Here is a 27561-nt window from a genome sequence, read left to right on the forward strand (position 1 = left end):
GTTCGTTTCTTTATAACGCTCACTTTAAAATTCACTAGAAGTCCATACCATGAGATTATTAGTCAAAATATATTAAAACAATTCTTTAAAAAGATAGTTAAAAATGCTCTTCTCAAAAACCTAAAAAAAATCCTTTAAAAGAATCAAGTCTTATTAGAGATACAGATACTGAAGAAATGTGCATGCACATGAAAGCTTATCCCTAAAAAAAAAACTCAGTTGGTCTCTAAAGTGCTACTTTATAATTTTAAAATTCTTGTAGAAGAATTCTTTTAAAGACTTTCTTAGACCATATTACGTTTTTTGAAGACCTGATTCTTTTAAATGAGTTTTTAGGTTTTTAAGAAAAGTCTTTTAAACTATATTTTTTAAAGAATTGTTTTAATTTATTTTGACTACAGCAGACCAACACGGCTACCTACTTGAATCTGAGATTATTAGTGTTATTGCTTTAAAAGATAAAAGCCATTGCTCAAATGCACCCTTCTAGTGAATACAGTTGTACTGGACACACATTAGCTCAGGGCAAACCCCTATTTTGATCTGATTTACATACTGTATATCAACAATAAAGGTAAAGGTAAAGGTACCCCTGACCGTTAGGTCCAGTCGCGGACGACTCGGGGGTTGTGCTTCGAGCCCTAAAACACCCCCCCATTGGAAATAAAGACAAAGTGACTCAGAATTAAATTTAAATGTTAATGGGCAAATTTTGGCCACAACTTTATTGAAAAATTACACAAGTGTGACTGGTATTGGCTTAGGCATTGGTATCAAACTATATCTGGCTCCTGCCCGCCCTGCAGGAAGCCTGGAAGGGTAAACAACCAGCAGAGGGAGCTCCATCAGTGCGTAGTGACTGGAGCTCACCCCTGGAGTCCCCGGGTCCTGGTCTGGCCCTTACCCCTCTCAGGCTTCGGACAAGACCCAGGCCCCTGGATTCCTTTAATGGAATACCCTTTAACTGGAGGGGCAGGTGATGGCCAGACCTCCCCTCCCCATATTCACTTAAACCAATGCTTAACCACCTAACCTTACAAAGTTGTGACGATTGCTAAGGACTAGGCAAAAACCAAGTGGCCACAGCCAATCTGCCACAATGGAAAAAATTCCTGCTCGGCCCCTGTTCCAAAACAGATGACCAGCCGAAGTCCAAAGCAAGGCCATATACAGGGGCATAGCAATAGGGCGGGGGCTGTCCACCCCATGTTCCATAATGGAGGGGGTGACAAATTATCAAGGAACATTTTTTTGGGGGGGGTTGATTTTTTTTTAAATGCCTGCTCCGAAGGTCTTATCTTACTATACTAGGGATTATATAGCTATATATGAAATTTCATGCATATCGGTTGATCCTCCTCCACCAAAATAGCTGTTCACTTGGCTGTTTTCCTATGTCATGAAGGTTGAAATTTCAGTAAAGGGAGAACTTACTGTTTCCAATCCTAACCCTGTGGAAAGCCATCTAATTAGACTTTAATTTGATTTTGAGATGTTAGGAGGTAATTTAATTATTGTTTGATTTTATACCAATGTTATGTATCTGATGTTAGCCACCCTGAGCCCGACTTTGGCTGGGGAGGGTGGGACATAAATAAAAGTTTTATTATTATTATTACTTGTTATTATTCCTTTGTAAGAAAATATGAAATAACGTAAAACCATTTTTGTGGGGGGGGAATCAATGGGGGGGTGACAAGAAATTGTCCGCACCGGGTACCACCTGACCTTCCTATGCTTCGGGGGGGGACACAAATGTTTTTTTGCCCCCGGGTACCAATTTACCTTGCTACGCCCCTGGCCATAGATGACCTAATTAATGGGTGGGCGGGTGGGTGTTCGGCAGCACGAATCAAACCATGTTGTGCTGCCTTGTATATAAGCCCCCAACCCCAAACCTTGCCATGCTGGTGATGGCACCACTGGCTGGGGTGGGGCAAGCCCCACCCCCAAGCTGGTTACGGAAAATGTTCCAGGGCCAAGCACAAGATGGCCCCTCTGTTAGGAGGATCCCCTGTTAGGCCCCTCTGTTAGGAGGATCCACCTTGCACGCTCATCTCGCTCTATAGGCCGAGGAAGCTGGCGTTTGTCCGCAGACAGCTTCTGTGTCATGTGGCCAGCATGACTGAGCCGCTTCTGGTGAACCAGAGCAGTGCACGGAAAACACCGTTTATCTTCCTGCCGGAGCAGTACCTATTTATCTACAGTGGTACCTCAGGTTACAGATGCTTCAGGTTACAGACTCCACTAACTCAGAAATAGTACCCCGGGTGAAGAACTTTGCTTCAGGATAAGAACAGAAATCGTGCTCTGGCGGTGCGTTAGCTAAAGTGTGCTTCAGGTTAAGAACAGTTTCAGGTTAAGAACAGACCTCCAGAATGAATTAAGTTCTTAACCCAAGGTACTACTGTAGGTTACTTGCATTTGACATGCTTTCGAACTGCTAGGTGGGCAGGAGCTGGGACCAAACAATGGAAGCTCACCCCTTTGCGGGGATTCAAACCGCCAACCTTCTGATCGGCAAGCCCTAGGCTGTGTGGTTTAGAGCACAGCGCCACCCGCTTCCCGATATTACAACATGTAATATCAATGTTACATGTTGTCAACTGGGAAAACAAAACCCAACTTTCACTATTGATAGTATTGCCGGAATCTGTTTTGATCAGTGAAATTGGGATTTGCAGTTAATATTCTCTGATGAAAAAAACTCATGCACCATCAGAAGAGGGATAGCATTGTTTTTATTTTAAGAATTGCTGTATGGATCCTGGTCTCCACATTGGGCTGTTCACCTCTGCATGGGATGAGACTGTATAACAGGGAGCACCAAAAAAGAAGAAAGGAAAGAGCAATAATTCAGTATTTCTCACTATTCCATTATAACCACTCAACAAATGTTTTGAAACTTCTTTTTGGACTCTTGTCGCAATAAATGGTTTGCAATATACTATGCAGATTACTTGGAAATATGTCCCCTAAAAAGTGTAATCTGTAAATCTCCAACCTTGTCAAATCCTTTCTCCCAATCCATCATGGAAGGCACTGTTGATAATTTCTAATATAATGTGTTATACGTGTTAATAAAAGTCTATAGAAGGCAATTACTTCATTTTCTCCTCCAAGATCATGTCAGGATACTATGTTCCTCAATTAAATATTAATTACTTCCTTAATTAAACATATGTTTCTGTTTAACAGTCTGTGTTTTAGTGTGGGTGAATTCAAGTTAAACATTAAAGGTTTGTACAAGATCCATAATCCTGTACCTCAGTTGTATATATCTCAAATATATCCCTAAATCACATTGTGTTCTCAAGGTCATCTCAGTCTCTGATCATTCCACGTGGATAATATTGGTTGCAAGTTGGCTACTTGTTGAATTGTAGTTTCAATTGCATGATCACTTCACTTACACAGAATCCACTTTTCTATTCTAGTTAATAACCAAATCTGGGTCCACTCCTTTGCCACTGACAACAATCCAATTCCAAGGTAGTGGTGAATCTTGAACTACCCACAATACCATACAATATCGGTATTGCCTAAATAACTCTGTTGCCCTTAACACCTGCAGTTGCCCAGTAAGAACATGAAGGGTGAGTGGTATTATTCAGGAATTACAATACTTTTCCGGGGGGTGGGGGTGAGACTTGTAGTACTTTTGTCATGCTTGATGAAACTTCAGAGTCTACCTACTCACTGGGGGAGTTGTAGCCATCCCTGTCATTGTCAAAATTACTGGTATCCATCCTCTGACTTAATTGATGTATAGAGCCCATAGGTCGGAATAACAACGGATAAGCTATAAAGTCTTCATGCTGCAAACTGGATCTAGGAAGAGGCACTGCTCTTTCATGCATTTGTTGGGTCAGGGGGGCTTTAATGAACCGAATCTGCCACCATTCTATTGCAAAAATTGTACTAGGAGTAACCCTCAACACTTTGTTTCCCCCAATTCATCTTCCAATTCTTGGTGTGAAGAAATGGGGCATTAGCTATGTATCGATTAACAGTCACACTGACCTACACACCCTTGACCTAATTTACTTTCTTGTGGGGTAGGGGGCAGGCTAAGATTTCCCAAGATAACACACCCCTTTGTAATCTAAGTTAAAGTAATTGATCCTTAGAGGTGAAGATTTATAGCTAAGTACTGTAAAAAGGGGGTGGAGCTTATATTTCTCACTCAGCTTTAGAGAATAAATTGAGGAAAAAGCACAGGATATGGAAATAAATTCTGATGGGAAGTGATATACATTTAAATGCACAGCAAAATTGTTACCTAACAGATCAACCAGTAAATCAGTCTAAGAAGAGTATAATCTGAGATGCCTGGTGCTGACAATTCCAAGCTTGCAGATTTGATCCCTTTATTGGACAGCTGCATATTCCTGCATTGCCTTATATAATGCTGCAGATGGAAAACATATAATTTTTCACATTGAAAAATGGGTATCTCAATTTGGGGGGGAAGTTTTGGCAACAGGATCATCCTGGTAGTGGCATTGCTTCTCATACTGTTGTGTCATACTGTTTGTGGGAAACATTTTATGAATTGCAGCATATTTGACGACCCCCTCCCTATTCCTCATGAATTTTACCAGCCAGGGGACCTTGTCATCGGTGGGATTGTTTCCCAAATATTCTTTCTTTATGATAGCCTCTCTTTCCTGGAACAGCGTACACAGACCATCACTGATGAGCCTATGTAAGGCATTACTTCTTCCCTCTCGCACTTTGTAATAGGTTCATTTCATAATTACTGAGAATGTGTTATCAATAAATACGGTGATTTATGTACTTTTGGGGTGAGAAATAGGAATGAGTGCAATATGTACAGAGAGGTATTTGTTCATATTGAACATTTAGATATACAGTTTGTGATAGCACACATCATGCTTATTGTTGTACATTTCAAAATTATATTGCCTTATTCTAAGCTACACCACCCCTCAGTCTTACAAGCTTACAGTTAACTGATGATGATGTGTTAATATGGTGTTTTATTGTAGCTGCAGCACTATTTTTTTAAAAAACAAACAAACTGTAACTCTGATTACAGTTCAGTGCCTAAGAACTACCAGCACATCCTGGCCTTTGCATTTGCTGTCAAAGAGATCAACGAGAATCCCCACATCTTACCAAATATCTCTCTGGGTCTCCACATCCTCAATAGCTACTACACTGCAAGGATGACCCATAAAGCTACCTTAAGCCTTCTGTCAACACGACATAGGTTTGTCCCCAACTTCAAGTGTGACAACCAGAACAATTTGATAACTCTCATTGGAGGGTGTATCTCTGAAATTTCTGCCAACATGGCCAGCATTTCAGCAATCCACAAGATTCCACAGGTAAGCTTTGTTCATGAGTGTATGGAGCTCTCCTAACTGTTGTACGCTATCTTGATTTCAGCAACCCTTTCAATAAATTTCCCATGAGCATTTTCCTGTGAACTTCTCCTAATATACATCCTTGTATGCAATGTTCCCTAATGTACACTATTTTGCAAAACATATTCTGTAATGCCTTTCATATGTTATTTTCACTATTATATGCATTTTAATGCACACTATACCTTTGCATATGCATTTTAGGACATATTACTCAGCTGTCGATTTTCAGTGTTAAAATAAAAGAATGGCAAATGTCAAAGGATCACTATCATTTTTTCCTCAGGTTGTTTTGAACATTAGCATTAGTTAGGTCCATGCTTAAATTAGAACTAAATTTTATTTCTCTTCTGTCCCTACTTATTCCCAGTACTACAGAGAAGCTACTCTAAATCTCATTAGACTTTGTCAATCCCATGTCAATGTTTTGTGACATTTTGCTATGTAATGTGAAAATTGGTCTCCTGAAGACCACATACTTTGTGCAAGCCTAATGTCTCTCCCAGTGTTGCCAGCTTCAGTCTGGATCACTGTTGTGTGGTCTGCTATTACAACTTAAGGAAGCAGGAGTGATAACTGATGTGAGAGCTCTGGCAGCAACATCCTAACCAAAGAGTGCTCTGCCAAATTCATTTGGTATGGTAGAAGGCAGACATGCATGCATCAGTAAATGAAATATTTAGAAGAGACATGTTGCCTGAGACAAGTGGTTCAGGGTGGGTCATGATAAAACCAGTTACTGGGGAGATGCTCACAGTGGACCTCCTGCAATGTCTCTCCCAGTGTTGCCAGCTTCAGTCTGGATCTCTGTTGTGTGGTCTGCTATTACAACTTAAGCAAGCAGGAGTGATAACTGATGTGAGAGCTCTAGCAGCATGGAAGCAGTGTTCCATGGCCTTTCAGGGCACCACCCTAACCAAAGAGTGCTCTGCCAAGTTCAGGTGAGCTTCATGTGCCATAGTAGAAGGCAGACATGCATGCAGCAGTAAATGAAATATTTAGAATAAGAGACATTCTGCCCGAGACAAATGATTCAGGGTAGGTCATGATGAAACCAATCGCTGGGGAAATCCTCACAGTGGGTCTTCAAGGAGATGTTCAGGACCTCCTACAAGTGTATGGTTTAAAATTCGCTTCTTTTTTATTATTTAAAAAATCTTGTACTTTTCTTTTCTTTTTTTACTTAATTTTTATTGCAAAGTAAATACATCAGTACCAAACCATACATACAGAGTAATATAAAGAAAGAAAAATAAAGAAGAAAAAGGGGGGAAATGCAACGAAAAGTAGACAGTCAATGAATAAAAAAGTATAATATTTCAATACAATAAACACCATTTTACAAAATAATAGTAATAGACTTTCACAACATTTCCTTTCACATTTCATATTTTATCTGTATTTCAGTATTATTTTTATCTTAATATATAGATATGTATATATGTTTGTTTCCCCTTTTCCATTCACAAGGTCATTCTAGAAACAGCCAAATTTTTACATAGAAAATTTTCTTTCTAAATAATCATTTAAGCACTTCCATTCCTTCTTGACTGAATTCATTGGCTTTAGTCTTATTATATCTGTCAATTTGGCCAGTTCCAAATATTCACATAATTTACCTAACCATTCCTCTTTGGTCGGTACCTGGTTACCCTTCCAGTACTTAGACACCAGGATTCCCACTGCTGATGTCGCATACAGAAAGTGGGTCTTCATTGAGAAGTACAGGACCTCCTACAAGTGTATGGTTGTTGTTGTTGTTGTTGTTGTTGTTGTTGTTGTTGTTGTTATCATTACTACTACTACTATTATTATTATCTTCTTTTTTATTATTTATAAAAATGTTGTACTTTTCATTTCAGCTCACTTATGGATCATTTTTGCCACTACAAGGTTCCAAAAGTTTATTCCCATTTCTATACCAGATGGTCCCCAATGAAGCCTACCAGCACATAGGTGTTGTACGGTTACTTCAGCATTTCAGATGGACCTGGATTGGGCTTTGGGCTGTAGATGATGATCGAGGAGATAGGTTTTTACAGACAATGATGCCATTGCTTTCCATAAATGGTATCTGCTATGCCTTCATCACAAGAATACCCAAATGGAATTATGTGGATGAGATGATAAACTTTGGTTTGCAGCTTTTGGAAAGCTATGCAAATATCTTTGAGGGAAAATCCAATAAGGGAAATCCCAGTGTATTCTTTATTTATGGAGAGCCTCCATCCTTTCAGAGTTTGAGAATGCTGCTATTTTATGCACCTTTCTTGTCACTTCCGCCTCTGAATAAAGTGTGGATTGTTACGTCCCACTGGGATTTTGCATCACACTCTCTTCAGAAAAATTGGGATATGCAAACCTTCCATGGTTCTTTATCCTTCACAGTTCACTCAAGTCAGTTATTAGATTTCCATAAGTTCATTCATAAGTTAAGGCCATCATTGGCAAAAGGTGATGGTTTTATCCAGTTCTTCTGGGAGCAGGCCTTTAGCTGCTCATTCAAAATCTCGAAAGGACAGCAAGAGGAGGAAAACAACAAATCTTGCACTGGGGATGAGAAGCTGGAGGAACTTCCTGGAATTTTGTTTGAAATGGACATGACAGGCCACAGCTACAATGTCTACAATGCTGTGTACATTGTGGCACATGCATTACATGCCATAAAGAAAAGCAGCTCCAACAGTAGAAGGATTATTGAAGGAGGGGAACTGGCATTTCCAAATGTGCAATCATGGCAGGTAATAGCTATTCAGTTTGTAATCCAGAGGTAAAATGAGTTGTAAATTTGCATAATTCATTTCTAGCAACATTTTGTTAGCCTGCCATCTTGTTTTGTTTTGAATAAGCACTGCCCAATATAGTATATAATTGTCCTAATGTACAGTAATTTAATGACAACGACTTACAGTTGATAAAATAGTAAGGCACATATTCTCTTTAAAAGGTGAATTCGTTTCTAAGGCACATCGCGTTCAATAACTGTGTTGGAGATTCTGTGCACTTTGATGACAATGGAGAATTAGTTGCTTCTTTTGATGTAACAAACTGGTGGATTTTTCCCAATGGCTCACTGGTTAGAGCAAAAGTTGGAAGACTGGAATCTCAGGCTCCTTTAGGAAAAGAGTTAATAATCAATGATGACCAAATTCTGTGGCATCCAAGTTTTAACCAGGTAAGACAGGTTATCTAACTTTTATGCATATAAAGCAGTGAATACTTGAGTCTGTAAATGAGAAGAACATAAATCCAAAACTGTATATAATGTATATTTGTGAAATAAATATAGAATAGGAGAATTCTTTGGAAGGTGCCGAAGGAGAAAATAAATGCAAAGAATCTGTCAGCCAAGGGATCCAGCAATTTTCTCCTTCCCCATTTAATTTCAAGCTGTAGGAGGATTCTGGTGGGTTTTTTTTTAATCTTGACTCATATTTGATGCAGGCAGTTACGAAGATCTCAAACAGCTCAGCTTCATTTTGATTACAAAAGGCACTTGTAATGATAGGGTCAACCATGCACAATATGGAAATCAGCAATTCTCTACTTATTTTTAGGTTATTTATCCCTTGATGCATTTATGGTTTTGTGATGAAGAATGTGGAAATGAGCCTGTTGGCTCTTTCACTGCAACACTGCTGATATGAGCAGAAATTCAATAGAGAAGGGTTTGTACTGCAGACTATACAGGTGAAACTCGAATAATTAGAATATCATGGAAAGGTTCATTTCTTTCAGTAATTTAACTTAAAAGGTGAAACTAATATATGAGATAGACTCATGACATGCAAAGTGAGATATGTCAAGCCTTTATTTGTTATAATTTGATGATTATGGCGTACAGCTGATGAGAACCCCAAATTAACAATTTCAACTTTGGGGTTTTCATCAGCTGTACACCATAATCATCACAATTATAACAAGCAAAGTCTTGACATATCTCGCTTTTCATGTCATGAGTCTATCTCATATATTAAACTCCAGGAGCTAATGAAAACAATTGCTTACATAAATGGACTTTTCCACGATATTCTAATTTTTCGAGTTTCACCTGTAGATACGCATCAGATAGAAGCTGCTGAAAAAGGGTCAGAAGAAAGTAAAAGAGGCATCAGAACCTAATGGGTTTTCCTCACTCTCCCCCTCACTTGATTCAAATCAGATGGGAAGTGAACGACTGAAGAGTAAAAATATCTTATTGCTAATCTCCATGTTATTATTCTGTATAGGTGTTGCCTATCTCTGTCTGCAATGACAACTGCTATCCTGGCTACAGCAGGAAAAAGAAGGAGGGAGAAAAATTTTGCTGCTATGATTGTGCTCCATGTGCAGAAGGGATGATCTCTAAGCAGAAAGGTAGGAAGCATAATATATAATACATCATATGGAAGGGTGTCCTTACCCTTAAGGCACATACAGCCACTACTTTGATGAAGCTAAGCAGCTTTAGGTCTGATCAGTATCTCAATGGGAGACAGACTGGGGACCCAATATGTACAACCTTGCATTCCACAGTGGAAGAAAAATGGGATATAAATATAAGAAAATATTTAAAAATTTGTATTAAATCTGTTAGAGGATTGCTGGGGGATATACCCTCATAGTTTATTGTTAGTTTTACAGCTCCTTGTGTGAAAGGAAGCGTATAAATGTAAAAATAAAATTAATAAATGAATACAAGTCAAAGTTACCATAAAATAACTAGAGAAATGTGATAATACATATGCCCATCAATATTAAAGGAGGCAGAATGGACCCCATTTGCCAGGTAGTTCCATAACTGCTGAGACCATCTCCTGGGTCCCAGCTAATTAAAGGTAAAGGTAAAGGGACCCCTGACCACCAGGTCCAGTCGTGTCCGACTCTGGGGTTGCGGCGCTCATCTCGCTCTATAGGCCGAGGGAGCCGGCGTTTGTCCGCAGACATCTTCCGGGTCATGTGGCCAGCATGACAAAGCCGCTTCTGGCGAACCAGAGCAGCGCACGGAAACACCGTTTACCTTCCCGCTGGAGCGGTCCCTATTTATCTACTTGCACTTTGATGTGCTTTCGAACTGCTAGGTGGGCAGGAGCTGGGACCAAGCAACGGGAGCTCACCCCATGGCAGGGATTCGAACCGCCGACCTTCTGATCAGCAAGCCCTAGACTCTGTGGTTTAACCACCCAGCTAATTATATTACTGTAAATGGAAGTCCAACAAATCTTAATGTATGGATAGATTAGGAGAATTCCATCAGTGGCCAAACTGTAAAAAGTAGAGAGCCTTATGATGCAGCAATTAGCACAAACCTGAGCAGAAATTCTTAGTGTTTTCTTATTAACTTTCACTAGGAAGTACACAGTGTCTCCCATGATATGTGTTTCCCAACTCAAAAGGTTAGGCTATCCCAGAGTAGATAAAGGTGCAGCTGGGTCACCAGCAAAAGCTTATGGAAGGCAATCTGAGCCATTGAAGTACCCCCAAGCTGTGAACCATTCCTTCAAAGGGAGTGCAGCCCCACCCAGAGCAGGCAATATCCCATCCATTCCATCCCCCCTCCTTCTCCCAGTCCAGACATGGAAACCATTTTGTATTATTCTCTGATATTTTCCTCAGATAGGCAAATGTGTCCAATGGGGCTCTAAAAATTGGCTTTTGCAAATTTCACAGTTAGGAGATAGAATTGTTTTGTGAATAGCCAGAAAATAGCCTACATGATTTGATTGACATCATGATCCATCCAGCTCAAATTAGCTTGCAACATTTTTTCTGCTGCTGGTGCAATTCTCCCTCTTGCTGGTGAGAGTGGGGCGCTCCTGCGTACAGTACTCATCTTCCCTATCCTGTTCTCTAAAATAATAATAATAATAATTTTTATTGGAATTTTATTTACAACATAACACAAACCCCCGACTCCCCAATACACAAATCCACCCTCATTAAACATGAACATAACATACAGTGAGCATAACATACAACAATCCAAGCAACCGAATAAAATACTTACTTTATCCTGTATCCGGCCTCCTTATTTACTTCTTATAAACTGTTTCCTTTATGAATAATTATTCAGATTTTTCTAATTATAACTTAAATATCCACAAAGTCTCTTCCAAACATTACTTGAAATAAGTCCAGGTATGTATTTTAGGACACTGTTTTGTGAAGTATTCTCTGCATTTCCCCAATGCTTTTTGAAACTCTTGTCTAGTGTGATCTCTAATTGCCTCTGTTGATCAAGCCAGTTCAAAATACTCTAACAGTTTATCTTGCTATTCCTTTTTTGTTGGCACAGTTTCTTTTTTCCAGTTTTTTGCAATTAGGATCCTTGCCGTTCCTGTGGCATAGAGGAATATTTACAGATCTTCTCTTGCTATACCTCTGTCTGTTATCCCTAGTAGAAAAGCTTCTGTATTTTTCATAAAGTTATACTTAAACATTTTTTGAGCTCGTCAAACAATGTGTTGCAGAAGCTTTTGATTTTTTCACAGCTCCACCAAACATGTATAAGTTTCCCCTCTGTTTTTCCACACCTCCAGCACAGATTTGTTTTCATCTTATACATTTGAGCTATTTTGGAACGTGTTAAGTACCATCTTCCCTACTCTGATGTGAAGAAGATGAGCAGTAATATCTTGTAGAATGCCCTAACACATGACAGGTTCAATGAGAGGGGACATTTCAGCAGTGGTGTGGAATGGTGGTGTGGTCAAGAGCGACCCCTACCCATTTTGCCTCAGGTGGCAAAATGCCATGGGCCACCCCTGGGCTCTTTTGTAATCTGAGTTTGCCACATTCCTGTTCCATTCCTATTTCTCTCTTATTGTAGCCTGACTGTCTTCTGTAATCAGAAGAGAACTAAAGGCAATATACATAGAGATTCCAAACAGTCCCGTAACCAGTGAGAAAGTTGAATCAGTCATCAGTCACTTTAACAGGATGCTTATACATTGTAGCTTCAGACCACACCCTGTAAGAATAGGACTAACACAAAGAGCAACAAATTATTAATAGAATAAAAAGAAAAACTACAGTAATGATAATTTTCATTTGAAAATTATTTATTTGGTCTTTAAAGTAAATTAGGTAAATTCTTTGTAAGTTTCTAACACTGTCAGATAAGTGAATATCATTATTATTCTCACAGCACAGCACAGATGGCCGAGATGTTTCATATGGTATTCTTTGCTTGAGATGAAATTAAAATAAAGGATCTTTATATTAAGGGACTCCTTTCTCAATGAAATTCATTCTCACTGATGGCCTCTTTAAATAGGTAGTGATATTTAAAGTAGCTCTCTACTATTTTCAGATATGGATGCCTGTGTCAAATGTCCAGAAGATCAGTATCCCAATATGGACCAAACTCAATGCATTCCCAAAGCTGTAAACTACCTCTCTTACAAAGAAACATTAGGGATTACCTTAGCCATCTTAGCTATTTCCTTCTCTATTATCACAACTTTAATACTTGGAATTTTTGTGAAGCACAAGGACACTCCCATAGTCAAAGCTAACAACAGGACCCTCACCTACATCCTTCTCATCTCTCTCCTTCTTTGCTTCCTCTGCTCCTTACTCTTCATTGGACAGCCTGGAAAGGTCATCTGCCTTCTCCGACAAACAGCCTTTGGCATCATATTCTCTGTGGCCCTTTCCAGCACTTTGGCAAAAACCATCACTGTGGTTTTGGCATTCATGGCAACCCAGCCAGGATCCAGAATCAGAAAATGGGTGGGGAAGAGAATGGCAAATTCAATTGTCCTCTCTGGCTCCTTTCTTCAAGCTGGCATTTGTTCTCTTTGGTTATGTACTTTCCCTCCATTCCCAGATATGGACATGCACTCAGTGACAGGAGAAATGCTACTGGAATGTAATGAGGGTTCAGCTATCATGTTCTACTGTGTCATAGGCTACATGGGTTCCTTGGCCATTGTCAGCTTCATTTTGGCTTTTCTAGCCAGGAAGTTGCCAGACAGTTTCAATGAGGCCAAATTTATCACTTTCAGCATGTTGGTGTTTTGCAGTGTTTGGCTGACTTTTGTTCCAACCTACTTGAGCACCAAAGGAAAATACATGGTGGCTGTGGAGATCTTCTCCATCTTATCATCCAATGCTGGGTTACTGGGTTGCATCTTTTTTCCTAAATGCTACATCATTGTACTGAGGCCAGAACTGAATAACAGGGAGCTAATAATAAGGAAAACCAAATGAAACATATATGCGAAAATTGTAGGTTATTGAATGAATGCATTTTGGGCTTGATTAAGGAAACTTTAAGGAAATCCTTGCAACTTCAACTAAGATGGATGCATCACACTTCAAGTTGGTTTCATACCTATATTTTGCAGTCATAAGCCACACCCTCATGTTTCCATAACTTTCACAGTTCACTCAAATAAACTATTAGGCTTCTAGAAATTCATATAGATGAAGAACACTTCCAATGGAGAAGAACGTGGTTTTATTCAGGACTTCTGGTAACAAGCAGCCAGCTGTTTCCTAAACCTCTTTAAGGAGGTAGATAAAGCATTTACTAGGGAGGAGAAGCTGGAGAGACTTCCTGGAATTCTGTTTGAAATGAACCTTCCCAACCATAACTACAATGTCTGCAATGCTATCTATGCAGTTGCATATGCAATTCAATTTATTGTATATAGCCCAGTGCCTTCACAATGAGTAACAGAGGGCAAAGGCAAGGAATTACGCTAAACCTATGCTAGGGTGGCGCTGTGGTCTAAACCACAGAGCCTAGGGCTTTCTGATCTGAAGGTCATCGGTTCGAATCCCTACGATGGGATGAGTTCCTGTTGTTCGGTCCCAGCTCCTGCACACCTAGCAGTTGGAAAGCATGTTAAAGTGCAAGTAGATAAGTAGGTACCGCTCCAGTGGGAAGGTAAACATCATTTCCATGTGCTGCTCTGATTCGCAAGAAGTGGCTTAGTCCTGCTGGCCACATGACCCGGAAGCTGTTTGTGGACAAACGCCTATAGAGCGAGATGAGCACCACAACCCCAGAGTTGTTTATGACTGGACCTAATGGTCAGGGGTACCTTTACCTTTATGCAACATGAATGTATAAAGTCTTAAAAAGTCTTCAACATAAAAGTTTTAAATTGCCATCCTGAGGGATTTATGTGAGAAAAATAAACCATAGGAGATTAGAAGTTTTATCTGGGCATATCTTATCTGGCAAATCAACAAATAGTTAATTTTATCCTCAACCTGATTACATCCATAAATGCATTTCCATGCCATATGAACTATTCCAAGGTATTTTCCTTCTAAGTATGTTGAGGGCATCTTTTGAAACCCAAGTTCAACAAAGGCCCTAAATAATTGTGGAAAAGTAATCATAGGAGAGCAGCCATGATGAACCAAAATGATGACACTATACTGTGTATTTTCTGTAGAAGCTGCTTGGACCTTTTTTGCAGATTTGGGGTGGGGGTGGGGGCAGGCTGCCTTTCATGATCAGAGTAGCAGAAAAACAACCATTATTCACTTTCACCACTTAGTAAGCAGTCACATTGAATTGTGATGAATTCTTTGGGATTCTTTCTCCACATATGCTCAAAATGTCTCCCAGCTTGTTTCATTGCTTTCTTCTCCAGGATATAGCATAGAACTTTATTAGCTCCAGGAGACGGTGCTCAGAAGGAACTGCCCAGGTCATCATTCCATTCCATTCATTGTTCAACATTTTGACAGAAAAGTTGGTTGTATCAGCTGGAAGGGGGGGGGGAACTAAAGCTCTCTAGAAATTATTCAGATATAATAGCCTCTGAAAGTCTACCATCTTAACAGGACCACCAACATGCTGAGTCCTCTTTTTGCCTAAAATTCAGGAGAAAGTGATCTTAACAAGAGATGGGGATTGATGCAATGTTCAGTTCTACCACTACCTACCCGGTTAGAAAGCTGCATTAATAAAATTAATAAAATTGCATCATTTAATCTTATTATAAATCATTAATAAAAAAATAATACAGAAAAATAATACTAGAAAGTGATTTGTTGAACAAGATTTAACTTTCATTTTGATGAAATTAAACACGAAATGCCCCAGGGTGAGACTCCTGAACCAGGGCATTCCCATTATACTGAATATTAATTATCTGTAGATGAACATAACTCTAATTCTGGGCAGAGGCAATCTGGAAGCATCAGGCTAAGTGTTACTGACAAATTGTTATTTCTCACAGAAGAAAAAATATTTGCAATATTCAGAAAAAAATGACATCTTTGGAGTTTTGTATTAAATGATGCTAATTCAAAGGCCAAAAATACACTTGGGAAATTATAATCATTCCTATTATTGTTAAAATTACTGTTTTCTGTCTTCTGACACAATGGACACCCAGAGGCTATAAGAAAATATAAGAAAAATCAACAATAAGCCAGAGAAAATGTACTGACACCTGACCTGCAGAGACACATAGGAAGTTGTTTAAAGATAATTTTAAAAAAAAAATGCCACTCACCCTTAGAGGATAAATGGAAGAGATAAAGAAGACAGAATGCTAAAGGGAAATTAATGGCAAGAGAAAAAATGAAATAAAGTAGCAAGATACTGGCACACAGATTCTCTAAACTGCCATGCTGTAAATCTGTGTAGCAACAATATCATCCACCATTCACTGAAGGCTGTAGGAAAACAGAAAACAGCCACACTGAATACTGCAATTGGAATCATGGGAACACAGCTTTCGAAGGGACGTTTTACCAACAGGATCTTGCTGGTGGTGATGTTGCTGCTTATATTACTGTGTCATACAGTATGCAAGACACATTCTATTAATTGCAGTATACATGATGACGCCCTACCTATTCCTCATGAATTTTACCAGCCAGGAGACATTGTCATTGGTGAGATTGTTTCTCAGGTCTTCTTTCTCTATAACATCCCCTCGTTCATGGAGCAGCCTACCCAGATAATGATTGACGAACCTATGTAAGGAATCAACATTTATCTCACAATTTGAATTATTGTATATATGAATTATATATTGATTGAGCTTTTGAGATAAGAAAAGCGGCACTTGGCTTGTTAATATGTGTGCCTTCTGCAATATCTTGTTGGGCATAATAAACTGCTAGCGTATTTCTTCCAGAAAATTTATAGAAATGAATGGATCACATGCATTTTTGTTTTGCTACTGGTGCAGGGCCCTCTTATACAATCTATTTATTGAGCATTTTTTTCTGATTTGCTTGCTGATTTGTTATCCAACAATGAGCAATTTTTCTTCTTCTTTTTAGCCATATTTTAAAGTTATTTCCAAACTGCTCAAAGTCCTATTCTTTTAAAGAATAGTTTTGTTGCACTCCTTGCACAAGTCTAAAGTTCGAGAATGCACTTGATTCCTTCCCACAAAGAGTGACAACATGAGGAAACCCTAAAACTATACCACTTCTGTTCTTTCCAAACTTTGTTGTCTCTCATGCTTGGCCTCCATCTCTGCCCATCGTTTGCGCTTTCAGACGACAGGGATTTTTAACATTGTGTTTCATATTGTTATAGTTTAGAGAAATAAACATCTTTCTTATTCCTATTGTTTTTACACATCTGATTTGGAGAGCTTACTCCCTCACATTATACAGGAGACTCAGCTAGACTGGTAGTGAAAAAGTGATTTATATGCATTGTATATACAGTGTAACATTGTGCCACAAGATGGTGACATGGAGTCCCTTTTTTCTCTACCTGTTTTCCATGTTTTACTTTCCAATGCTTTTTTACTGAAATGCTTCTTTGATGTGTCTGGATCCAGCCAGGGACAAACATAGGCTTATTGATTCAATATACAGCAGACGATAGAGAGAGCCAGAAAGCAAATCTGACCCTCTCACAGGACAGTGTGTAGATGGGCATATATTTACAAACAAAAACTTGTCCCTATTTGTTGTTCATACTTTTTAATTTAGAATAATAGAACTGTACAATTGGAAGGGACCATGAGGGCCATCTAGTTCAACCCCCTGTAATGTAGGCATCTTCTGCTCAATGTGAGCTTGAACCCATAACCCTGAGATTAAGAATCTCATGAACTATCCAGCAGATATTAAAAATTAAACATGTGCAGAATAAATATGATAGTTGCCTTTTTCTTTTTTCCTTAAAGAGAGGTAATTAGTGAATTGATTCTCAGGTACAATGAAACAGCCTAATGTATCTGGAGGGGAGGAGAGGCTTTCATTGTATTTCCCACCTGCAATATTTTATCTTGTATACCTTATGGCAGATGCTCTTCATTTGCATTAATGTGTCTCAAACTTCAGAGAATATCTATGGTCCTGTATCAGTTACTTGAGCTACTCCATCTATTTGTTTATTTTGTATTTCATAGAACCTATTGAAACTGAGATTCTCAATGATAAAAATGAGTTAGTGTAATAAAAATGTGTGTGTCTTTGTGCTTGCTTAGTTAAACTGCTAATGAAAAGCTATCACAGTACCTATATCTATATCATCTATATCCATATCTACAGTATATTCTTTTGATTGGTTATTAAATGATAGGGAGCACACCATAGCTTGCATAGGACACACTTCTGATTGGGTCTTGCTGTTTGTGTTATTATTTTCATAGGCAAAGGGGGTAACTCCAATAAATATAGGGAACTGATGGTTAAGCAAGAAAATGATCTCAGAACATTTGAAACATTTAGTTTTTCAATTCATGATGGGTATATCTGAATCTAAAGTTGCTTTCTTTTTACTTCCCTCTACGGTTGTAAAATACACCTGCAACTTGAAAATGTGCAGATGAGTGACAAGGAAGACTACACATGTCTGTGTTCATCTTGCGTGGTTAAGCAACTGACCAAAGATTATCATTCTACATCTGGTTTTTTTTTTTCCGATAGAAAGATGGGAAGCACATAATAGCTTACATATAGCCTGCCTAGATTCGGTTTTTTATATTGTTCTTCTTAGATAAGAGTGGATTCCAAAACTGAAGGACAAACTTTATTAAGCATTTAAAAAGTCCTAGAACTGTAGGCACATTAAATCATTAGCACATTGGAGGATGTCTTATTTTTGTACTTCAGTATATAATATTGAGCAGTTATAAACTTCAGTTCAATCTTGGTAACCTGTATATATGTTTTATTCTGGCAGTTGTTTTATTAAACAGCTGCTACTCTTCTTGCAGTTCAGTGCCAAAGAACTACCAGCACATCCTGGCCTTAGCATTTGCTGTAAAAGAGATCAATGAGAATTCCAACATCTTATCAAATATCTCTCTGGGGTTTCGTATCCTCAATAGCTACTACACTGCAAGGATGACCTATAAGGCCACCCTGAGCCTGCTCTCCACAGAACATAGGTTTGTCCCAAACTTCAAATGTGACAAGCAAAACAATCTGATAGCTCTCATTGGGGGATGCATCTCTGAAATCTCTGCAAATATGGCCATTGTTTCAGCAACCCACAAGACTCCACAGGTAAGCTGTATGCATGAGAGTGTGGAGGTTTCACAACTGTGGTACACCATCTTGGTTCCAGCAATCTCTCTGACAGTGTTCACCATGGTAGTTTAATTACTGAATGAGAGAAATTTGGGCTAAATGGTTATATAATCAGGTGGATGTGGAGCAAGTAGGAAAACTGAACTCAATGGCTTCTCATCGAAGTTTGGGGTCTTTCAAGTGGGATGATTCAGGGCTTTGTTTTGAAGCTGTTGCTCCTCAAAATGTTTATCGAGTGGAAGTGTAATTATGTTCCAGCTGGAACTATGAAGCAATTTGGAAGGCCTTTCTCCAACAGAGTGGAGCTTGTTTATGACAGCACCCTTCCTAATCTGCTGCCATGAGACAAGTGGCTCAGTTAGGCTCATTATCCAAGCTTCTCAAGTCCTTATGCATTTGCTTTTGTTGGGGTTTTTTTTTTTTTGGGGGGGGGGGTTATAAACAAGAATAATGTTATACAAATAAGTATACCAAGTTTTCTCATGTCATTTGTATATCACAAAAATAGCATAATAAGTGTGGAAAGGTATATACAACATATGTTTCATTATTAGTGGTCAATGTATAAATTATTGGTTCATGTATTGATTTAAACAATTAGGAAGAAAAAGGGGAAAGGGTGGGGGTGGGGTGGTAATGCTTCTATTCTTCTACTTAGTATGTGTGTGGGGTTTTGTGTCAGCTTTACTTGTCTGCCTTCTCTTACTATTCACTTGTTGTATTTCCTTGGTGGTGAGAGAGGTTGGGGGTAGCTTAGGACAGTGTTTTTCAACCTTTTTTGGGCAAAGGCACACTTGTTTCATGAAAAAAATCACGAGGCACACCACCATTAGAAAATGTTAAAAAAATTAACTCTGTGCCTATATTGACTATATATAAAGTAATTCTCTTGAATAGGAATCAAATAAACACAAAGAAAGTATTTTATAATTACTTTATTATGAAATAGTAAGTAAACAGAAATTCTTCTCTCCGCTGCTGCGCACACTGTGCTCGGGCGGGAAGGAAGTCGGAAGATGATGTCAAAAAACGCACACACCCCCATACCCAGGACAGTCCAGCGCCCGCAAAAGAAAAAAGATTTTTTTATGGAAAATTCCAAGAAAATACACGTCCTTAATAGTCTTAAGCCAATTTCAGGCTATGTTCACTTCACTTGCCAAACTGCACTCCCACTGAACCGCAAAAGGAGGGCTGCAACCATCATAAACGCAAGTTTCCAGCATCCATGCTGGCAGCTTATGGAGGGGGCGGGGAAGGGCCCACGTCAAAGCGACGGCAAGGAGGAAAATAATACTATTATACCGACACCCTGTATCAACGCAAAGATTTCGCCTAGTTTTTCTGTCAATCTAATTGGATGTTATAGCCGAGATACTCAAAGCAATTAATTAAAAAAAACCGCATAGGAAGCGCACTTCACATACTTCGGGGCACAAAAGTTTAAGCAGGCGCGTGTAGAAGGAGAAAGGGGAAGGCCGCCGCTCCCTTTATTAGAGGCTCCTGGAAAGCGCGCCAACGAGCAGGCAGCCGGCAGAGGAAGAGCAAGCAGCGGCAACTGCCCTTCACGCCCTCCGGCGCCGCTTCTCCGCCCTCGCACCGCCCTCCCTCCGCCGACGGCTCCGCCAAACGCACCGCCGCGGTGCCGCCCTCGCGGCTTCTTCCCTCGACCAGCCCGCCCATCTCATCGCTGCTGAAGGCGAGCGAAGCAGCCCTGGGCGCCGCCATCTTTGGCGCTGCCTCCATTTTGCCCGCGCAGCGTCAGTAGCGCCGAAAGGCGGGAAAACAAACCCTGCCAGGTCCGGCCACAAGCCCCGTCTGCCGTTACCCTGAGGGGAGTCCCCTCCTAGGCGCCGCGAATTTAGCTAAGCGGGGCCTCGAAAAGAACCAAAGAGAGGCGTCGCTGCGGTCTCTTCTCCACCCGCGCCACTCACCTCCACCGTAACGGCCATACATCTTCACCCGAGTAGGGGGGGAAATCCCAACCATCTCCACGGCACACTAGGCAACATCTCGCGGCACACTAGTGTGCCGCGGAACAGTGGTTGAAAAACACTGGCTTAGGATGTGGTTGGTTATCTTTGGTTTGTCCTTATGCATTATCTGAATTTTCACAGGATGTTGAATGTGATGGACTACAGGACCGCTTTCTAATATATAACTATGATGTCTAACTCTTGTAATCCATCTGAACAATACATTTTATTTCAGCTGACCTATGGATCATTTCTGCCACTAAAAGGTGTCAAAAAGCTATTCCCATTTTTGTATCAGATGGTCCCAAATGAAGCCCACCAGCACACAGGGATTGTGCAATTGCTTCAGCATTTTGGGTGGACATGGGTTGGGCTTTGGGCTGTGGATGATGACAAAGGGGACAGGTTTTTACAGACAATGGTGCCAATGCTTTCTCAGAACGGCATCTGTTACGCCTACATAGTAAGAATACCAAAATGGAATTATGTGGATGAGATGATAGACTTTGCTTTACAGCATTTAGGAACCTATGCAATGGTCTTTGAAGAAAACCCAACTGTGTTCTTTATTTATGGAGAACCTCCATGCTTTCAGGTTTTGAGAATGTTGCTATTAGTAGCACCTATACTAGGATTTCCACCTCTGGGAAAAGTATGGATTGTTACATCCCACTGGGATTTTGCATCACTGTCTATACAGAAGAATTGGGAGATACAAACATTTCATGGTTCCATATCCCTCACAGTTCACTCAAATCAGCCATTAGGATTTCAAAGGTTCATTCAGATGCTGAGCCCTTTTTGGGCCAAAGGAGATGGTTTTATCCAGGAGTTCTGGAAACAGGCATTCAGCTGTTTATTTAAAATGTCGGATGAATCGGGGGAGGGAAATGAAAATGAAACCTGCACTGGCAAAGAGAAGCTGGAGAGCCTTCCTGGAATTCTGTTTGAAATGGACATGATTGGCCACAGCTACAATGTCTACAATGCTGTCTATGCTGTGGCACATGCTTTGCAGGCCATATACAAATCAAACTCCAAATACAGAGGATTGAAAGAAAGGGGCAGACTGACATTTCCAAATGTGCAATCATGGCAGGTAATAACAAATCAATACTTTTAAAGTATATATATATATATATAAAAAAAAATAGTTTGTGGAATTCTTTTTCTTTGGAAAAACACTGTCAGTCACATTGTAAAATACAGACTAGGTTGGCATTCTCCACCAGGATATGCAGCTTAGCATGTGGCATATTGCCAGTAAGGTCAGCTGATTTCTGGCTCAATCAGGTTAAGCCAGTGTTAAGTACACAGCCCAACTCAGCGAAAGATACGCCATCACAACTTGTTCATGGGGGCTCAGCTGACTTAGAAGCCTAGTTAAGTCCAAAGTTGAGGCATTCTGGCGAAAAGACGGGGGTAGAACCAGAAAGTGGGGACTTAGGCGGGATCCTAAGATGACTCAGCTCTGTCACATGACCTGGGAATTCAGCATAAAACACAGTTCGAAAGGCTTGTTTTCCCTCTACCATGCTTAGGTAGCAGCAGCAGCGCCACTACTAGTGTAAATTAAGCTGGTGTGACTTTATACCAGCTTAATTTACACTAGCTTGCTTTATGTCCATTTCTTGTGGATACAATTGCCCTCAGATAGGACACCTACATAGATGACAATTATAAGGAGGTTTTGGGGAAGCTCACTGAAATAATTTTAGGACTATGTTGTCTCTATTCATTTTCTCTTTCAATCTAGGTCCATCATTTTCTAAGGCAGATCGTATTCAATAATAGTGCTGGAGACAGTGTGTGCTTTGATGAAAATGGAGAATTGGTTGCAGGTTTTGATGTTACAAACTGGGTGATGTTCCCCAATGGTTCTGTGGTAAGAGTAAAAATGGGAAAATTGAACCCTCAGGCTCCTCCAGGCAGAGAGTTAACCATTCATGATGATCAGATTGTGTGGCATCCAAGCTTTAATCAGGTGAGACATACCAGAAAGAGAAGTTTGGGTCACTTTGTCATTCTTCTTTGCTTTTTAGCTGCTAGATTATGCAGGCTAACAATATTTCATATATACGTTTTACTATATATTTCTTGTAGTATAAACATTTTGTATGCATATTTGTATGCTATTTCCACTAATATACACATTTATGTACATTTTCTGTACTCTATATTGTTGTGCACTTTAACAGTTATGCATTTTGCTGCACATTATTTGGTTGGAGAACTTCACAAAACGTGGAGAAGGGAAAGTTTTGACTATGTTTCAGTTTACACATTACAGGGTTCTAAACCACACACTGAGCCAACAGGGTGGACATGAGTAAATATTCAGAAAAGACAGCTTCTCTTGAGACATTCAGCCTGATGTGGAGAGTAATTAATGGCAAAAAGCATAGAAGGGGGAGGTGGGCCAACTGGTTCATTCTACAAACGTCTCATCAAACCGCTGAATGAATGAAGAGCACTAATCCCAGTTTTATACTATTATGTTCAGGTGCTGCCCATTTCCATGTGCAATGACAACTGCTATCCTGGCTATAGCAGGAAAAAGAAGGAGGGAGAGAAATTTTGCTGTTATGACTGTGCTCCATGCCCAGAAGGAATGATATCTGGCCAGAAGGGTAAGAGACAATTATGTAATATATCATTCATATTTTGTAAGTTTACCATATTTGATTTGAGACTTAAGACCCAAGCACAAGAGCACTCCTCCTTCCAGTCATTTCCAGCAGCTGGTATTCAGAAAGATACTGTCTCCAACTGTAGTAGTCATTGATACTCCTAATCTTCATCAATTTCGCCAATTCACTTTTAAAGCCACCCAAGTTGGGATTGGAAAGATCGTCTAGAAAAAGACTCCCAAACCCAAACCTGGATCTGTTATACTATTTGGAGTACCTCAGGAGTGTGATTGTTAAAAGCTTGGGTAACGGACAGAAAATACCACCTTGTTTAAGAACCAAATTATTTAGCTTTGAAGGAAGCTGTGCATTAAATTGTGTATGGAGCTTGTTTAAGAATCAAAGTATTAAGCTGTAACATCTATGCAACTACTTTAACTTAAGGAACTGAAGTAAAATAATCCCAAATAAGATGAGCATTTTCCATCTAGTCTAGACACCTGTAACATATACCTGAATCCTAACAACTGAAGCGTAATCTCACCACTTCCACTGATTGTGGAGAACCTCTGACTCCATATGACTGTTATAAATATATTTTTAACCACCACAGGTTATCTTTTGGATTTTGTATGAGGGAAATCTTTGATTCTTGGAGACTCAAGTGGAAGTTGAACAAATAAGAAAGATCTATTTAACATAACAAAGTTGATAAAACAAAAGGTTTATCGGGAGGCAATGTTCTTTTAGGAAAAAGTTAACCTATGAATAATTATAATAAATCTAATGGATGTTACAGGCTTCTAATCAAGCACAGCTACTTTTAAACTTCAGTTGCTTATGTTCAGTTATTATGCTTCAGGTAGATGTTAAACTGCAGATACCAAAATGTTATCATAGAAGTATTTGGTGTGACTGCATTTGAAAAACTGTGTAGAGTTCTGACTGCTTCACCTCAAAAAAACACTACTGTGGTTTACTCTATTGATTGTACATTACCAGTTGATCTCTTGATTATTTGGAGTACATCAACAAGAATTCCTGACTCTCATTTAAAAAAGAAGAAGAAGAAAACGCCATCAACAACTAGATTTTCCACTAAATGGATTATTGGAATTTGTAATTTCTATAATTATGCATGTCAACCTATAGAAATATTTGAACCATTCTTTGTCATTCTATAGATATGGATGCCTGTATGAAGTGTTCAGAAGACCAATACCCAAACAAAGACAAAACTCAATGCGCTCACAAGATTCTAACCTATCTGTCATACAAATTAGATTTAGGGATCATCTTAGCAATCTTGACTATTGCTTTTTCATTTTATAGATATGGATGCCTGTATCAAATGTCCAGAAGACCAACATCCCAACAAGGGGCAAACTGAATGCATTGCTAAAGTTCTCAGTTTCCTCTCTTACAGAGAAGATTTAGGGGTCATCTTAGCAATCTTGACTATTGCTTTTTCCTTGATCACCATTTTAGTTCTTGGAATTTTTATGAAGCACAAAGAGACCCCAATAGTTAAAGCCAACAACCGGACCCTCACCTACATCTTGCTCATCTCGCTCCTCCTTTGTTTCCTCAGCTCCTTACTCTTTATTGGGAAGCCTGGAAATGTGATCTGCCTTCTCAGACAATCGCTGTTTGCTTTCATATTCTCTGTGGCCCTTTCCAGCATTTTGGCAAAAACCATCACCGTGGTTATGGCATTTATGGCAACCAAGCCAGGTTCAAAAATGAGAAAATGGATAGGGAAAAGATTGACAAATTCTATCATCCTTTCCTGCTCCTTTCTTCAAGTTGCCATATGTACTCTTTGGTTAAGTACTTCCCCTCCATTCCCAGACAAAGACATGCACTCAGCAAAGGCAGAAATCATACTAGAATGTAATGAAGGTTCAACTACCATGTTTTATTGTGTCTTGGGCTATATGGGTTTCCTGGCCATTATCAGCTTTATTATGGCTTTCCTGGCCAGAAAGTTACCTGATAATTTCAACGAGGCTAAATTTATCACTTTCAGCATGTTGGTGTTTTGCAGTGTTTGGCTGACTTTTGTTCCAACCTACTTGAGCACCAAAGGAAAATACATGGTGGCTGTGGAGATCTTCTCCATCTTATCATCCAGTGCTGGGTTACTGGGCTGCATCTTTTTCCCAAAATGCTACATCATTGTGCTGAGGCCTGAACTGAATAACAGGGAGCAATTAACAAGGAAAATAAAATGAAAACTTATGTACACAGCTTCATTTTGCTCCTGAATATACATATATTTACTTTGCTGTATAAGTCATCTGCATCATATCATCACATTCTGGCCTTTTGGGTTGCATCTTTTCCTCTAAATGCTACACCATTGTGTTGGAGTCCAGCTGAATAACTGAGAGAATGAATAGAATAATTTATCTAGAGAAAACAAGCTGTATGCATAACCTTGTCATGAATGTTATTATGTCCACTTCTTTCTGCTCCTTTATGTATTTTCATTGGAGTTGGCAATAATTGCATAGGCGCTTGAGGTAAAATGGGAAGTGCTGCCGGTTCTGCCATTCGACCTGCTCTGTCACCTCCACTGCCAGCATCGGCACCTATTTCCTGTAAGATCTCACAAGATCTTACCAAAATGTCATGAGATATCTCACTCCTTGTGTGAACTCGCAAGATTTTGTAAAATCTCATGAGATCTCATCGGAAATTGGTGCGGTACTGGCTCTGCTCCTCTGTCAGTGGTGGTGGCAGTGGTGGAGTTTGTGCATCCACAGGGGCACTGCCTCATGTGCTTCTGCTATCTGAGGTGGCTGATTCACCCCCCCACTTCATGGGTGGGCTGTCCCTGGGTAGCATGTGAGAGATCTTTCCCAAATGAGAGAAGAACACTACCTGTCCTCCTTCCCCCATAACTGTTCATATAGAAGATATTGCTATCATAGTGAACAAGTTTCTGCTTTTCCATTATTGAAGCATAAATTGAGATTGAAGTTAAAACTCCTCAATAAATTCATGCAGACCATTTATAACAAGTGTGGTGTAGTGGTTAAGAGTGGTAGACTCGTAATCTGGGGAACCGGGTTCGCGTCTACACTCCTCCACATGCAGCTGCTGGGTGACCTTGGGCTAGTCACACTTCTCTGAAGTCTCTCAGCCCCACTCACCTCACAGAGTGTTTGTTGTGGGGGAGGAAGGGAAAGGAGAATGTTAGCCGCTTTGAGACTCCTTCGGGTAGTGAAAAGCGGGATATCAAATCCAAACTCCTCCTCCTCCTCCTCCTCTTCTTCTTCTTCTTCTTCTTCTTCTTCTTCTTCTCTATCACCATAAACCCCCTAGCATACCAACCTACTTTTCATAACTTTTGATGGAGCTGCCACCCCAACTTCCCTGGGACTGCTGAAGAACTGTGTGCCATGACGCAAGGCAGAAGGAAGTAGAACCTATATCATCAGCTCCCAGTTGGCAAGCAAGGACTCTGTCAATCTTCAGCTTGTATAATGTGTTTGTTTTAATGTTGAAATTGCAGACCACTTTGGGTTCCTTGACAGAAAGGTGGTACCAGTATATAAATCCAATAAATAAAAAATAATATCATACATAATATACACTCTATGTGTGTGCCAGGGTCTATAAACAGTCTCCCAGTTCACTTCATCATTTTCAGTTCCAGGGTATGCTCTCAAAATGTTTAAGCTGTGCTAAGTGGGTGAAGCTACTCATGATTAATTGTCTCAATTTTCTGAGTCAGCACTGCATTCTGCACATCAATTAAGGTTTCAACAGAAGAGCAATACATGTTGGACAGAACTCCTCCCTCCTATGTCCTCTAGAATATGTCAGGAGTGGAAAAACTTAACACCAAACTTGCAAAGAGGAAAGGTTGCTGTTACCCCCTAAGATCATGAAAAGGAGATCAATTTAACACTCCACACCTTCAGGTCACCCTGCCCAGTCAAGAAAATCAAATTGTGATAGTACTGTATAGCCAAATATATTTTACTATGGCAAATTAATACTTTTTTATAATATTAACAATATGTAGGACAAACAATATTGGAAAGGAATCTGTTAAAGAAAATGGAGCCATAAACATGATAAAATTCCTCAGGCTGT

The 27561-nt window shown here is 39.7% G+C and overlaps 2 protein-coding genes across 2 annotated transcripts; both read left to right on the forward strand.

Moving 5' to 3' along the window:
• The first annotated feature begins 5318 nt into the window (after nt 1–5318).
• Nucleotides 5319–13586, forward strand: LOC117057612 (vomeronasal type-2 receptor 26-like). Its single transcript, XM_033168455.1, has 5 exons — nt 5319–5354; nt 7256–8134; nt 8341–8568; nt 9623–9749; nt 12685–13586. Exons 1-5 carry the CDS (start codon nt 5319–5321, stop codon nt 13584–13586), a joined length of 2172 nt encoding a protein of 723 aa, XP_033024346.1.
• A 2480-nt stretch (nt 13587–16066) lies between these two features.
• On the forward strand, nt 16067–25688 carry LOC117057613 (vomeronasal type-2 receptor 26-like). The gene is made up of 6 exons (XM_033168456.1): nt 16067–16326; nt 18533–18824; nt 21060–21923; nt 22581–22808; nt 23328–23469; nt 24787–25688. The coding sequence occupies exons 1-6, from the start codon at nt 16067–16069 to the stop codon at nt 25686–25688; spliced, it is 2688 nt and encodes an 895-aa protein (XP_033024347.1).
• Nucleotides 25689–27561: the final 1873 nt, after the last annotated feature.

The sequence above is a fragment of the Lacerta agilis genome, chromosome 14, assembly GCF_009819535.1.
Source record: "Lacerta agilis isolate rLacAgi1 chromosome 14, rLacAgi1.pri, whole genome shotgun sequence".
NCBI lineage: Eukaryota > Metazoa > Chordata > Lepidosauria > Squamata > Lacertidae > Lacerta > Lacerta agilis.

Coding starts and splice junctions, on each gene's coding strand:
- LOC117057612 (XM_033168455.1), top strand. CDS start 5,319: ATGGCCAGCATTTCAGCAATCCACAAGATTCCACAG. Junction 8,569..9,622: donor GGCATCCAAGTTTTAACCAG/GTAAGACAGGTT, acceptor TATTCTGTATAG/GTGTTGCCTATCTCTGTCTG. Junction 9,750..12,684: donor GATGATCTCTAAGCAGAAAG/GTAGGAAGCATA, acceptor TACTATTTTCAG/ATATGGATGCCTGTGTCAAA.
- LOC117057613 (XM_033168456.1), top strand. CDS start 16,067: ATGGGAACACAGCTTTCGAAGGGACGTTTTACCAACAGGATCTTGCTG. Junction 18,825..21,059: donor CAACCCACAAGACTCCACAG/GTAAGCTGTATG, acceptor ATTTTATTTCAG/CTGACCTATGGATCATTTCT. Junction 21,924..22,580: donor CAAATGTGCAATCATGGCAG/GTAATAACAAAT, acceptor CTTTCAATCTAG/GTCCATCATTTTCTAAGGCA.